This window comes from Cherax quadricarinatus, chromosome 33, assembly GCF_038502225.1.
Source record: "Cherax quadricarinatus isolate ZL_2023a chromosome 33, ASM3850222v1, whole genome shotgun sequence".
Taxonomy (NCBI): Eukaryota; Metazoa; Arthropoda; class Malacostraca; order Decapoda; family Parastacidae; genus Cherax; species Cherax quadricarinatus.
This window is the reverse complement of record NC_091324.1, coordinates 28,531,686-28,545,029: the sequence shown is the minus strand read 5'-3', so window position 1 is coordinate 28,545,029 and position 13,344 is coordinate 28,531,686. Positions and strand designations below refer to the sequence as shown.

Genomic DNA, 13,344 nt, shown 5'->3' with positions numbered 1-13,344 from the left:
CTTCATATTTACCTTATTTGTAACTATATTAAAATTTTGTAGTTAAACTTAACATGTCAATATTTAATTTTACAAAATAATTTATATGGTTAGTTAATTTTCCCTTGACATAGTATTTATATTAATGTTTGATATTACTATGTGATGCTGATGTAAAGACTTTCACAGAACTTGCAACTTAATGGTTTGAAATATATTGATAACTCTTGAAGATAAAATATTTTAGACAAGTATAATATAGTGTACTGGATGTGAGGTCACATAGATGTTATAGCTCTACAACAGCGTTATATAGTGTAAATTTAACGAAGGATAACCCGGTGGTCTGGTGGCTAAAGCTCCCGCTTCACACACGGAGGGCCCGGGTTCGATTCCCGGCGGGTGGAAATTCCGACACGTTTCCTTACACCTATTGTCCTGTTCACCTAGCAGCAAATAGGTACCTGGGTGTTAGTCGACTGGTGTGGGTCGCATCCTGGGGGACAAGATTAAGGACCCCAATGGAAATAAGTTAGACAGTCCTCGATGACGCACTGACTTTCTTGGGTTATCCTGGGTGGCTAACCCTCCGGGGTTAAAAATCCGAACGAAATCTTATCTTATCTTATCACTGGGGTCTTTGTCAATTTTAATATTTCTAGGTACATGTATGTTGTCTTTTATTGAAACTAAAAGATATGATAAGTTAGATTAATATCATTATTACACTGAAGAGGAAGCGTTAAGGTAAGGTAAACTTTATTTAAGTCCATAATCTATGTTTTTTACACATTATTATTCATTTATACAATGGTTGAAAATAAACACAATTGTTACAGGCATACACTTGTGATGAATTATTTAGATTTAAACTAGGATAGCTAAGAAAGCCTCAGTGACTATTTAGGCTTTAGATGCATAACATAAACAAAATTACAATGTTCTTGAGGGAACGTGTCTTATTCATTTTCTCTTCAATATTATACTATTAGTGACTTGATACTTGTCTGACATAGCAATATCACGGAATCTTGGTACAGAAAATCTCTTAAACTCATCTCAGGCCCATGTTATGGGCCTGACCTACTTCCACAAGTGGCCTCTGCCTACAAATGACACCGTCATCAACCGGTGCATTTCTCTACATATTCTACAACTACATTGCTAAATCTATTTTCCACCTTATGGATCTGACCTATTTCCAATAGTGTGCCCCTCCTACATGCGATGATGTCTTCAGTTGCTGCATCTCTCCACTTCTTCGAACCAGCTGCAATATAAAAGTCGTCACCCTCGTATTAGACTGAAGGTTGTGCACCTAAAACGTCCCTCAATAAAGAAACCCGTGTGTCTTATTCATCAACACGGCACAGCCCACTTCACAATAACTGACCTAGTTAAACACTTGACACTGTATACTTCATAACATTGACAGAACATACACCTAGTATTGAACATTACATAATAACTTTGACCGGCACAATACTTGGTATTAATAGTGTATACTTCACATTAACTTGACCCAGCACACACCTGGTTCTCGTACAAGTTACAATAACGTTGACCCAACTTACACCTGGTTTTGTAAACCTCACAAAAATACAGACATAGCAAACACCAGTTGTAGGACGTTTTAATTAACCATAAAAATAAATTTTAAACTTAATTATTTGGTTTTAAAGTTATGAAGACACACGGGTCGTTCCAACTGGTTCTCCTACGTGCGGGTTGTGTCAAGATATATATTTAGAAAAATATGTGCCTTTTAGTGTATATAGTACAGCACGAGTGGAAACATTGGGCAAGTTTTCTTACAACTGTTGCCACTCTTCACCTTCAGAGAGGAAGTAGGTTCTCCGGTGTTAATACCTCTCTAGGATAATAATTAAAATAAAATCTACACAGATACAAATCTCTAGGTATATATACACAGATATAAATCTCTTGATGTATTTGCAGTATATAAAGATGACTAGAAAATGAGACGATACATATACCAGTAATATATAACAAATTAATATATAACAATGATGGGAGTTGAATGTGAGTTGATCTTGACATCAGCTCAGCTCGGGACTGCTCAACACTGGCCCAAGCATCCCCGACCCGCACGCAGATGACTCAACACGATTCTGGATGACACTTTAATGGCTGACGAAGCTATGGAAAAAGCAACAAAATGTTTATTTTATTAGGTTATGTTTTGCAAATAATCATAAATGTTATAGGGCACGAGATTTTTTTTATTGTGGAATATCGTAGTACAATACAATGCTGAGGCACTTACCATTTCGTAAACTTCAAATGAACTGAGCTCGCGGGAGTTACTTATACTTCCTTCTTGTGAGTCTTGTAAGCCGTTTCCGTCAGCAGCTGTTGTCGGCTGGTGGGATCTGGGGAGGAGGTAGTATTTTCTGAAGGGTAATGGAGTAGGGTGTTGTGACGTAGGTTGCTGGAGGTAGTATGTGGAGGGTGAACGAGTGTTTGGTGGTGCAACAGGGTAGGATGTGGGATGGCGAAACACAGTAGGAGGGAAGTATGGAGAAAATGCTGAAGTGTGTATATCATGGGGGTTGTTTGTAGTGTCTAATGTTGCAGGAGGTTCAGGTGTTGCGGCTGGTTCAGCTGTGTCGTGTGACGAAGGTAGTGGGTCGTTGGTGCCCAGTACTTGTATAAGATGAATCGAATCTTCAACATCACTGAAGACGACGCGAGGTTGGTCCTTATTTGCAGTCATCGCCTTCGTGTCAGCTTGGAGAAAGTACTTGCGGAGGTGTTTGTTGGCGTAGCCTGAATCCCTGGGTAATTCTTGCATCACACCCGTTAGGTAATACTTGCGGGGTCGCCCAGGCTGCGGGCTCGAGTTGAAGTTCCTGGACAGGTTGTCACCCAGGGAAGGTCGGTGGGGAGCACCTGCGTGTGAGAGAGCTGCAGCCCCAACATTGTAATCCCCCACCGTCTTCAGCACAAGAGCGGGAGACTGCTCAAAGTTATAGTCGAACATCCTGGAGCCGGAAGTGTAACCCTCCTTGATGATTTCCAGAGGATCTTTTTGAGGTAGCCAGGACTTCTCCTCTGATGTCAATGACTCCTTCACTAGTAATGGGGATTCCCACGAAGCGTAAGGCAGAGTCTGATCCTGACGGCGACGCGGACGCTCCAGCGGAGAATTAGATCTGCTCCATGATGAAGCCCAGCCTTGAGGCGCCAACGACTCCTGTACGTCTTGGTCCTCTTCAGTCACGCCCAGAACACACACCCATCCTGAATAATGATAAACCAACATGAATACTTCATAACGGAAATAACATATAGTGAGCTGTGGGTGTAAAGCAAGACTTAGGTATGGAATGATTAAAAAAAATGGCTATAGTCAAGAGTCAAACCAATTTTACAAACTAAGTGTTATTGTCCTACCTCAGCTCATTTCAAAGCTCAGCTCTATCCAAGGAATATATATATATTATGATCCCCTTGGATGCGACCCACATCAGTAGACTAGCACCCAAGTGCCTACTTGCTGCTTGGTGAACAAAGGCAGGAGTTTCCACCTGTGCCGGGATCGAACCATGGACACTCAGTGAGTTGAGTCCGAGTGCCTCCGGGGGTGAAGATCATTTGCGATGAACCAAATTGTGAGTTCATTACCTTTGTAAATTGTGAGTTCATTACCTCTGTAACTTGCTCAGCTATCAAAACTTTGGAGTCCAGTCCCTGGACCAATTATGTACCTCTGTAATCTTTTGACTACCGCCCACAGGATGGGTATGGGGTGCATAATAAACATATTAAACTAACTAACTGAACCAATTAATCACTGCATTCTTACTGAGATCATAGCTGAGTATATTTTTTACACGCACAAACACGTATTATGACAGAATCAACACCACTTTCCTTCCTGCCACAAGCGGTCCAGCAGCTGGATAATAATACTGTCACTATGATGTACAAATGTTACCTCACTGGCTGCTCTTCCTGATAGCTATGGCAAGACACAGGAACAGTGGCGGGTAATATTTCCTTTGACAAGCAACCACAAAAGTAGCAACTTTCATGTTATTAAGTAAGACATGTAATATATAAAATCACGCCATTTATCAGGCTGTCTCAATGTTTTCTCCAGGACTCTTGCATTACTCTGCTTCACTGTATCATTTAGAGCTAGATCGGTCTACAAGATCAAAACTTTTATGAGATAACTAACAACGATTAGCGGATGGAGGATTGAGCCTCCACCATCCCTTACTCTAGATAAAGTAAAGAATTTTTAGATATGGTTCGATGACTGTGCGGTCCTGGAAAGGTATCTCCATATTGGATAAGCAGGTATAAAAGGAATGGTACAGAGTGCTACATAAGTTTCTAATGTTAAATATCAACACTGAAGATATGAAGCAAATGAGAAGAGGTATGCACAAGTTATATAGAAACTAATGCACTCTTTCAATGAAACTGACAAACAAGGGCACCTGCACAGCCCAAAACTAATTCGAACCTTCCACTAAGTTTAAAGCCAATTAAACGAGGCATTCTCTGGTTATCGCACATAGACAAATATCCCAAAGTAGACCACCATTTTAAGTCCGAAGCCTCTCAGAATTTGTCTTCTTAAGTTATCAGTGTTGAAGATTTGAAGCTGATATGATTAGGCATTCATAAATTATCACAGAAAAACAATATACTACATTTTCCCTAAATTAGAAAGTTGGCACCTACACAATCCAAAATCTTTTAAAATCTTTCTTAAATTTAAGAATCAAGGCCAATCAAAAGTCATTCTACAATAATGGAAAGGAAAAAAAATCCTTTAATAAAACTGGCAAATTAAGACTTGCAGAATTAAAAAAAAAAATCACTCCAGCACTAAAGATCAGAAAAGGCATTCTTAATTTATTACATATAATCTAACATGCACACATTTATTAACCTCGTTGACAAATTTGCCTCTTTATATTTAGATGCGTGTGGCATTAAAAATTGAATCCATTCAGAAGAAATATACCCAAGTTATTTTATGGAAAATAATACCATTCCATTTTAAAAAAAAATTGGAAAATTCACAACTACACATTCCAATAATAATCCTCACTTTCTAATAAGTAATGTTAACCAGTGTTGAAAGTTTGACGCTGATCAGAAGCTTTCTCTTGGTAGCACACGAATCCCATAATCTAGAATGGTCTGTATAACTTTACCAACTATTGGGTGAACTTCTTAGTTACATTTATTTTTTTTTATTTCATTCAGGTTAAGCGCTAAACCCGTATGGGTCATTCAATGCCAGACCTGGTGGAGGTTGATCCTCCGTCTGCTGAGCGCAAGACAGATGAGATTTCTATCAGCTTGACTCACGAAATCGTAATAACTCGATTGCCAGCAAACCACGGTATGGGTGGGGTTAGAACCCATGGTGAGTCGTTCGACTCCAGGCCAGTGTGTAAGTCACTGAGTCAGCTGGCTCAGTGGCCTACGCATTGGCCTGGAGTTTTACGACTCACTTGCATGGGTTCTAAACCCACCTGTACCGTGATTTTTCTATCAGCTTTTCAGATGAGACGCTTTCAAGATATAAATGAAAACCTTGGAAGAAGAAAACACTAATTAGCCAGTTAAAGGTATTCTCCAGGGAGTCTTAAAAAAATCACAGTATAGTGGTTGTAACAATTTGGAAAAGAAACTAGACCACATTTCCATCCGTTCTTGAAAATTATCAAGTTGCGACTTGATAATGGTCCAGATCAGACCGAAACGTAGTCAAAAGTTTCCTTTCCAAATTGTTATAGTTGTGAATGGAGACAGCGTGGCTGACGAGATGGTTATGAAGAAATAGGCATATAACACCCTATGGTGCTAATGGTTGTTATATAATAGTAGGATCTTGCAAATTAGTGACTAAAGAGTGAAAGTTGATGAACAAAGTGGTGAAATAAACATGTCTCGGTAACAGATGACGCGCAGTTTGAAAGTATGAGCAACTCATTACACTTATTGTGTCCTTCAGCTGATGTTAACAACATAGCTGCAATGTTTACTGTGAGTTCCTACTGAGGTTAAGATTTATTTCAAATAGGTATCCCGAAGGGGTACAGTTAGGTTAAGTTACACTAGATTAGGGTTTTAATATATCTTAGGTAGAACTAGGCTTTCACGTGAGCTGAGGTAAGATAGCAACTCTGTCTTTAAATTCAACTGTGTAAATAAATAAAAAGAGATGTTTCTTGTTTTCTGGGGAAGCTCACACCTTGATCCACCACCAGCCCACCACTGCCGTATTTTTTCTTGCCCATTACCTGCACTTTCTCCAGCACCTTAATCACCCAGTACCACAAAACTCACTATCACTACCCCTCTTCCCCACTCGTTAAACCTCAGCCTTTACCACTGCGACCACTACTACCCTTCACCACTACGACCACCACTACCTGTCACCACCTGTATGACCACCACAAACCTATCAGTACAATACAAATACCTTCAACCTATTCACCTCCTCCAGTTCAACTCATCATTATTTCTCATTCAATCATTGACTCCATAATCCCTCCTTCTCTACTTCTTACTCAAGTATCTCGTCCTCCTTAATAAATCAGCAAGATAAGCTGTAAGATTCGTCTGACAAGTGGCTATTAGAAATTAACATCACTTCGTGGAAAGGTGAATAAGACTGGAGAGCACAGGATTGCGGGACAAAGGCTGCAAACCTTCCTCAAGGACAAGGACCTCGAGATGAGCATAGCTCCAAGCATGCTGCCTGAGGCACATGTCAACCGAATAATCTCCCAGCAAATGCTCATCTAGCAAATACAAGGTTACTTCTTAGGAACCTCAACAAAGAATCATTCACAACACTATATACGACTTATGCCAGACCATTATGGAACCCATACATAGTAAAACGCGTGAAGCTAGAAAAAGTGAGGTCTGCAAAGACTAGTCCTAGAGGTAAAAGTTATAAGGTAAGGAGTGACTAAAGGAGATAAACCTGGTGACATTAGAGGACAGAAGAACCAGGGGTGATATGATAACGTACAAAATACTGAGAGGAGTTGATAGGATGGACAGGGACAAATTTCTCGAGAGGTGGAATAAGGTACACGAGGGCATAGATGGGAGCTTAAAAAAAGTCACAGGGATATTAGAAAATGCTTCTTTAGTCTTCGAGCGGTCAGGAAGTGGAACGCACCCTAGAGAGCGAAGTGGAAGCTGCGCGAGTCATACATAATGTTAAGAATAGGTATGATAGGGCGCACGCAGCCAGGAGACCCTAGCAGCCAGCGAAGAGGGGCCATGAGCTTAGACTTAGTCCTGCAACCACATTAAGTGAATATAGGAGAGCACACCAATCACCTTCATCTCTTTCATAGAAGTACCTGATTGTCCACTGTTATTATTGTTTATTATTATTAAATTATATCCATGGGAGGCTCAAAACACGTTAAGGTCCTACATCGCCTCAGAAATTGGGGATAATCAAGTTATTTCGAGGAAGTGGGGTTAGCTCAAATTCCTTGAATCAAGAGGCCTTCACGAGCATCAAGGCACCCCGACTGAAGGGAGTTCGACCCCTGACAACCATGATGCAATATTAATATCCACATTACACCCACTCACTGGCTTCCTTCCTCGCACCTAACTGTGGTACTACAGCCGCCCCTCAACCTCATCCCTCGACTCTTGTACCTCCAGGTCTAATTGAGAATAGAGACAAAACTAACCGGAACGATGATAAGTGTTATCTTCTCAAGAGTTTACCAGATAATGAAAAGAGAGAGTGAAGGAAGAAGGGAAGATACTACCATGGAACTACTCAGCACGCATACTGAGTGTCGGTGGTTTGATCCCCGGCCGGGTAGAAACGTTGGGCATGTTTCTTTTTAAACCTGCTTGCTCTGCTCACCTAGCAGTAAGTAGGTACCTGGGTGTTAGTCGACTGTTGTGGGTCGCATCCTGGAGAAGGGGGAGGGAAAGTAATATACCTTTGACAAGGCTGGGCTTTTAAATGAGCTGATGGAGGATAACAGTTCTTAGCTTGTAAAAACTGATCAGCGTAAAAAAAAAAATGCTAATCCCCAACCAGGAGGACTTCATGGACTACACACCTGCAACAGTATTTGGTGGATATGTTCACTGAAGCATATTAAGCATATTAAAACATGTAGAGATATACTCCTTGAAGCACATAAAGCAGCATTGCAATAAGGCGCCGTAGGAGAATGAAGACAGTGTACTACCACATTTCATAGAATGTCAGCAATGTACGCCAGATTACCCAAAGTAAGAACCTGAATAAATAATATTTACATTGGCCGAGACCTCACATTCATAAGCCATAATAATTATGATTTTAAAATACTCCAGAGCATAGACAGGGTAGATAAGAATAGATTTTATACACGAGGCACTAGAAGCATATGACTGACAATTTAATAGCTCCTGGAGCTTGATTTCAATACTCACCCAGGTATGATGATGATCAATCATTGGTCAGCTTCTCCAAAGAAATTAATATTAATCTATTTATTTTAGATGGTTTAAATCACGTTACTTTGTTTTAATTTTTCATACATATTATCACAAGATTAACATGAAAGAACAGCTTTGCTTACGTCAGTGCCAGAGTATACAACCTTGTTTCTGTTGAATGATACACTTGTGCAACATTTGGGAAACTTTATTGAGGAAACAATTCGCCAGCCAGTGGTTTCTTCAGTCCAATACTGAGAATAACAGAGGAAGATGAGGAGAATGAGGTAATCAGTCCTTCAGCCTGTATTCGATGTAATCAGTCCATCATCCTTGAGAAATGTACATTTCTCAAGAATTATGGTCTGAAAACGTCGACTTCAGGGTAGGGGACTGATTACCTCATTCTCCTCTGTTATTCTCAGTAATGGGCTGAAGAAACCACTGGTTGGCGAATCGTTTCCTTAATCAAGATTCTCAAATGTCTTATTCTTCACAAGTCTTTCATGCTTCTACTCTGGCATCCCGATCTGGGGTCAGAGTTCTTTGGTGACCACCTGCTCAATGAGACTATTGGTGCTTGCCTCCTGAAATCCCACATAGACAGTCTGGATCAAAGAATCCTAAAAGATAAGAGTGTATCAAGGAAATTTGTTCTAAGGTTACTAACTCCAAGAATGATGATAAAAGCTCCACTTACCCAGTGTAAGATACAGCAACAAGAGTCGCAACATCTCATCCCCTTACCGTCCCTCGTAACACTGGCAGTGAATGGTTCTGCAGATTCCTTATAATTCTCTCTCTCTATCTCTCTCTCTCTCTCTCTCTCTCTCTCTCTCTCTCTCTCTCTCTCTCTCTCTCTCTCTCTCTCTCTCTCTCTCTCTCTCTCTCTCTCTCGCCGGCGGTTGCAGCTCAATAGCAAGTCACAGCGTGTTGCATGAAATCACTGAAATTACAATGTACTTATTGTTAAAGTAATTAAGTCTTAAACAAATTTTGTGGTAAACTATTCCCATTAGAGGCATATACAGTAATAGGTACAGGAATTGATTTTTTTTTTTTCACACTAACCGATATTATGATATTTGTCTTTTACGGTAATTATTAATCGGATATTTGAGACATTCTCGAAAATCCTCAAGGTAACCTGGAGTTTACCTGGAGAGAGTTCCGGGGGTCAACGCCCCCGCGGCCCGGTCTGTGACCAGGCCTCCTGGTGGATCAGCGCCTGATCAACCAGGCTGATCCGGAACTGACTTTAGGTGCTTGTCCAGTGCCAGCTTGAAGACTGCCAGGGGTCTGTTGGTAATCCCCCTTATGTGTGCTGGGAGGCAGTTGAACAGTCTTGGGCCCCCGACACTTATTGTATGGTCTCTTAACGTGCTAGTGACACCCCTGCTTTTCATTGGGGGGATGGTGCATCGTCTGCCAAGTCTTTTACTTTCGTAGTGAGTGATTTTCGTGTGCAAGTTCGGTACTAGTCCCTCTAGGATTTTCCAGGTGTATATAATTATGTATCTCTCCCTCCTGCGTTCCAGGGAATACAGGTTTAGGAACCTCAAGCGCTCCCAATAATTGAGGTGTTTTATCTCCGTTATGCGCGCCGTGAAAGTTCTCTGTACATTTTCTAGGTCGGCAATTTCACCTGCCTTGAAAGGTGCTGTTAGTGTGCAGCAATATTCCAGCCTAGATAGAACAAGTGACCTGAAGAGTGTCATCATGGGCTTGGCCTCCCTAGTTTTGAAGGTTCTCATTATCCATCCTGTCATTTTTCTAGCAGATGCGATTGATACAATGTTATGGTCCTTGAAGGTGAGATCCTCCGACATGATCACTCCCAGGTCTTTGACGTTGGTGTTTCGCTCTATTTTGTGGCCAGAATTTGTTTTGTACTCTGATGAAGATTTAATTTCCTCATGTTTACCATATCTGAGTAATTGAAATTTCTCATCGTTGAACTTCATATTGTTTTCTGCAGCCCACTGAAAGATTTGGTTGATGTCCGCCTGGAGCTTTGCAGTGTCACAAATGGAAGACACTGTCATGCAGATTCGGGTGTCATCTGCAAAGGAAGACACGGTGCTGTGGCTGACATCCTTGTCTATGTCGGATATGAGGATGAGGAACAAGATGGGAGCGAGTACTGTGCCTTGTGGAACAGAGCTTTTCACCGTAGCTGCCTCGGACTTTACTCTGTTGACGACTACTCTCTGTGTTCTGTTAGTGAGGAAATTATAGATCCATCGACCGACTTTTCCTGTTATTCCTTTAGCACGCATTTTGTGCGCTATTACGCCATGGTCACACTTGTCGAAGGCTTTTGCAAAGTCTGTATATATTACATCTGCATTCTTTTTGTCTTCTAGTGCATTTAGGACCTTGTCGTAGTGATCCAATAGTTGAGACAGACAGGAGCGACCTGTTCTAAACCCATGTTGCCCTGGGTTGTGTAACTGATGGGTTTCTAGATGGGTGGTGATCTTGCTTCTTAGGACCCTTTCAAAGATTTTTATGATATGGGATGTTAGTGCTATTGGTCTGTAGTTCTTTGCTGTTGCTTTACTGCCCCCTTTGTGGAGTGGGCTATGTCTGTTGTTTTTAGTAACTGTGGGACGACCCCCGTGTCCATGCTCCCTCTCCATAGGATGGAAAAGGCTCGTGATAGAGGCTTCTTGCAGTTCTTGATGAACACAGAGTTCCATGAGTCAGGCCCTGGGGCAGAGTGCATGGGCATGTCATTTATCGCCTGTTCGAAGTCATTTGGCGTCAGGATAACATCGGATAGGCTTGTGTTAATCAAATTTTGTGGCTCTCTCATAAAAAATTCATTTTGATCTTCGACTCTCAGTCTGGTTAGCGGCTTGCTAAAAACTGAGTCATATTGGGACTTGAGTAGCTCACTCATTTCCTTGCTGTCATCTGTGTAGGACCCATCTTGTTTAAGTAGGGGCCCAATACTGGACGTTGTTCTCGATTTTGATTTGGCATAGGAGAAGAAATACTTTGGGTTTCTTTCGATTTCATTTATGGCTTTTAGTTCTTCCCGCGATTCCTGACTCCTAAAGGATTCTTTTAGCTTAAGTTCGATGCTTGCTATTTCTCTGACCAGTGTCTCCCTACGCATTTCAGATATATTGACCTCTTTTAGCCGCTCTGTTATTCTTTTCCGTCGCCTGTAAAGGGAGCGCCTGTCTCTTTCTGTTTTACATCTACTCCTCCTTTTTCTTAGAGGAATAAGCCTTGTGCATACATCGAGTGCCACCGAGTTAATCTGTTCTAGGCATAAGTTGGGGTCTGTGTTGCTTAGTATATCTTCCCAGCTTATATCGGTTAGGACTTGGTTTACTTGGTCCCACTTTATGTTTTTGTTATTGAAGTTGAATTTGGTGAATGCTCCCTCGTGACTAATCTCATTATGTCGGTCTGGGGCTCCGCGCATACATGACTGAACCTCAATTATGTTGTGATCTGAGAATATTGTTTTTGATATGGTGACATTTCTTATCAGATCATCATTGTTAGTGAAGATGAGGTCTAGTGTATTCTCCAGTCTAGTAGGCTCTATTATTTGCTGGTTTAAATTGAATTTTGTGCAGAGATTTAAAAGCTCGCGTGAGTGTGAGTTTTCATCAGAGCTGCCTCCTGGTGTTATTACTGCAACAATATTATTTGCTATATTCCTCCATTTTAGGTGCCTTAAGTTGAAATCCCCCAGGAGCAAGATGTTGGGTGCAGGAGCTGGAAGGTTTTCCAGACAGTGGTCAATTTTTAACAGCTGTTCCTGGAATTTCTGGGATGTTGCATCCGGAGGCTTGTAGACTACCACAATGACTAGGTTTTGGTTCTCGACCTTTACTGCTAAAACTTCCACTACATCATTTGAGGCATTTAGCAGTTCTGTGCAAACAAGTGACTCTGCAATGTACAGGCCAACCCCCCCCCCATTTTGCCTGTTCACTCTGTCACATCTGTATAGGTTGTAACCTGGGATCCATATTTCGTTGTCCAAGTGATCCTTTATGTGGGTCTCAGTGAAAGCCGCGAACATTGCCTTTGCCTCTGCAAGCAGTCCACGGATGAAAGGTATTTTGTTGTTTGTTGCTGGCTTTAGACCCTGTATATTTGCAAAGAAGAATGTTATCGGACTGGTGGTATTGTTGGTACTGGGGGGGGATTTTTTTTCCGGCATTAGTATCTGTAATTGTCCATCTGTAATTGTCCATTACTTGAATTATTTCACATAATTCGAGGTGTGAGAATAATTCTGACTAATTTGAAATATAATCCGATCATATGACTGGTGCAGATTTTCACGGATAATTTTAATATACTTGAAGTAGAGTGGTAGTAACATTTAAGATTCCTCTGATGTTTAGTTACCCTAAATAAAGTTACATATTCCATCACGGGTGAAACAGTTATGTGTTGCTCACCTAGCAGGAAGTAGGTACATATGTTGGTCTTATGGGTCGCAGTATGGGAGAGACGACTGAAGAACCCTGGTGGAAATAAGACAGTGCAGACACTTTTGTACAGTTCAGGTCATTTAATAGAGGAAATGTTTCGCCATTGGTGGCTTCTTAAGTCATTAGGAACGTTTCCCATAATACAATGGAAATAAGTCACTGTCTGACTTTTTTGGGTTATTCTAGGTAGCCTTCTAGCCTACTTTACACATATGCTGCTATGTATAATAATATATGGAACTGTATTTGTGTATACCTGAATAAACTTACTTCCTGAACTGTACATAAGTGTTTTTCACTACATCCCCCCAATGAAAAGCAGGGGTGTCACTAGCACGTTAAGAGACCATACAATAAGTGTCAGGAGCCCAAGACTGTTCAACTGCCTCCCAGCATACATAAGGGGATTACCAACAGACCCCTGGCAGTCTTC

The 13,344-nt window shown here is 41.1% G+C and overlaps 1 protein-coding gene across 1 annotated transcript; it reads right to left on the bottom strand.

Annotated features, from left to right (window-relative positions):
* Window positions 1-2,565: 2,565 nt before the first annotated feature.
* LOC128693937 (uncharacterized) lies at window positions 2,566-9,211 on the bottom strand. Its single transcript, XM_070091047.1, has 3 exons — window positions 9,146-9,211; window positions 2,648-3,243; window positions 2,566-2,604 (listed from the first exon to the last, which is right to left on the bottom strand). Exons 1-3 carry the CDS (start codon window positions 9,177-9,179, stop codon window positions 2,566-2,568), a joined length of 669 nt encoding a protein of 222 aa, XP_069947148.1. The 5' UTR covers window positions 9,180-9,211.
* Between the last annotated feature and the right edge of the window lie 4,133 nt (window positions 9,212-13,344).

Bases quoted from the DNA above. Each gene is read 5' to 3' on its own strand.
- LOC128693937 (XM_070091047.1), bottom strand. From the start codon at position 9,179: ATGTTGCGACTCTTGTTGCTGTATCTTACACTGG. The intron at 3,244-9,145 runs GTAAGTGGAGCT...ATCATTATTCAG, and splicing joins GTTGCTGTATCTTACACTGG to GATGGGTGTGTGTTCTGGGC. The intron at 2,605-2,647 runs GTACTGGGCACC...CACACGACACAG, and splicing joins ATTCGATTCATCTTATACAA to CTGAACCAGCCGCAACACCT.